At 36.4% G+C, this 1,590-nt stretch overlaps 1 protein-coding gene across 1 annotated transcript; it reads right to left on the minus strand.

Annotated features, from left to right (window-relative positions):
- Positions 1 to 91: 91 nt before the first annotated feature.
- Positions 92 to 987, minus strand: LOC109828692 (protein disulfide isomerase-like 1-1; the record flags this gene model as incomplete). The annotated part of the gene is made up of 3 exons (XM_020395633.1): positions 727 to 987; positions 506 to 536; positions 92 to 379 (listed from the first exon to the last, which is right to left on the minus strand). Coding segments are annotated over exons 1-3 (321 nt in total), but the record flags the coding sequence as incomplete, so codon positions are not given.
- Between the last annotated feature and the right edge of the window lie 603 nt (positions 988 to 1,590).

Consider the following 1,590-nt stretch of genomic DNA (forward strand, 5'->3'; position numbering starts at 1 on the left):
AGTTAACAGGATTTGAGAGCTTGCAACGAGCTATTGAGAAAATCAGAGAAAAAATACTGAGAAAGGAAGAAAGCACAAATTGAGAACTTACAATAATAACTTTCTTATCATTGATGAGGTCTGCAACATCATCCGAGGATTTGACCTCAGCAGAAGCAGGACCAACTTGCTTCTTCAAGTATTCAACTATGCCATCAGCATCCCTAGGACCTTTGTACTCTTGGATATTCTTTCCCTCATCCCTAAAGATCTTTAGTGTGGGGAAGCCGCTCACTTCATACTTAGTGGCAAGCTCTCTATTGACTTCGTCATTAGCATCAACTTTAGCAAGAACAACTGGAGGGTCATGCTTACTCAGCACCGATGCAGCTTTCTCATACTACAAGGAAAAAATACTAAAATTTTTTAGGAATCCAAAACAAATAAAAGAAGGAAAATAGTAATGTGTAGTCAACGTATATCAATGGAACTATAGGCACTGTAGCTTGTTTTCTTAAATTATTACCTCAGGAGCCAGATTCTTACAGTGTCCACACCTGTCAAATTAGGAGTGTAACATGTAGTTAGTAATGTGTAGTTTCTCACTCACATTATAGCTGTAGCCACAGAATAATGCAAAGGCCATTCATCATCTGCTGTTCATAAGTTCCAATATATCAATGCTAACTGCATGTTTTAATACTCGGTTCTACAGACACACAACTAGACACGAGGAAAGCTTCTTACATGGGATCTAATTCTCCTGATTCAACAGCCCAATGCTCCCATTCCGATTAAAACAAAGAAGAAGATCATGCCCCTTCATACCGTCCCCAAGAGATAAAGAAACATTGATAATAGATGCTATATATCATGTCTAGTACGTGCATATGTCTATACCATCCCCATTCCTCAACAGAAGAAAAACATACAAAACAAGCTGCAAGGACAAATAAAGAAAAAGCAAACTTCAGTGACTTGGAAACATACAAAGTCTGTTTTTTTTCCCTAATATGAAATCAGTTGCCAGCACGAGACAACATAAAATAGGTACTTCGAGTGAAGTTTCGATTCATAACACACCTTTTTTATTATGTATGTTAAAATGCTCCATAAAAGCATCAGCTTAGACATGCATGATAAGATAATAGTATATTTGCAATGGGATTCCCGATTCTTGAAAGATTAAAAAAAAACCTAAGAAACAAATGCAAAATTTTTAATTCTTACAAACTAATATTATTCTCATCATTTTTTTGGGTGATCCATGTAAGCTTCTTGTGACCACACTGTAAACCCACGACCACGTAAACATTCAGAACTCTCCCTAACAATTTCCATAATTCAGTAAAAGTAAGCGAAAATTAAGTTGCTGAACCTTGTTCTTATTTCTTCCATCATTAATTAGAAGTGACAAGCAACTAACACCACATGCCACCATCTTAAAATTTTAAAATTCTTAAAATCATATCATCAAAGAGCCAGCTTTGATCCACGTAGGGTAAACCCTAAATGAACTTGAGCAGAGATCTGCTCCCCCATAAACACAATCAAGCGATCACGACCCCAAATCAAACATCAAAGAATAAGAAATTACCAAGGAGCGTAGAA

This window comes from Asparagus officinalis, unplaced genomic scaffold (genome assembly GCF_001876935.1).
Source record: "Asparagus officinalis unplaced genomic scaffold, Aspof.V1 AsparagusV1_Un3617, whole genome shotgun sequence".
NCBI classification, from domain to species: domain Eukaryota; kingdom Viridiplantae; phylum Streptophyta; class Magnoliopsida; order Asparagales; family Asparagaceae; genus Asparagus; species Asparagus officinalis.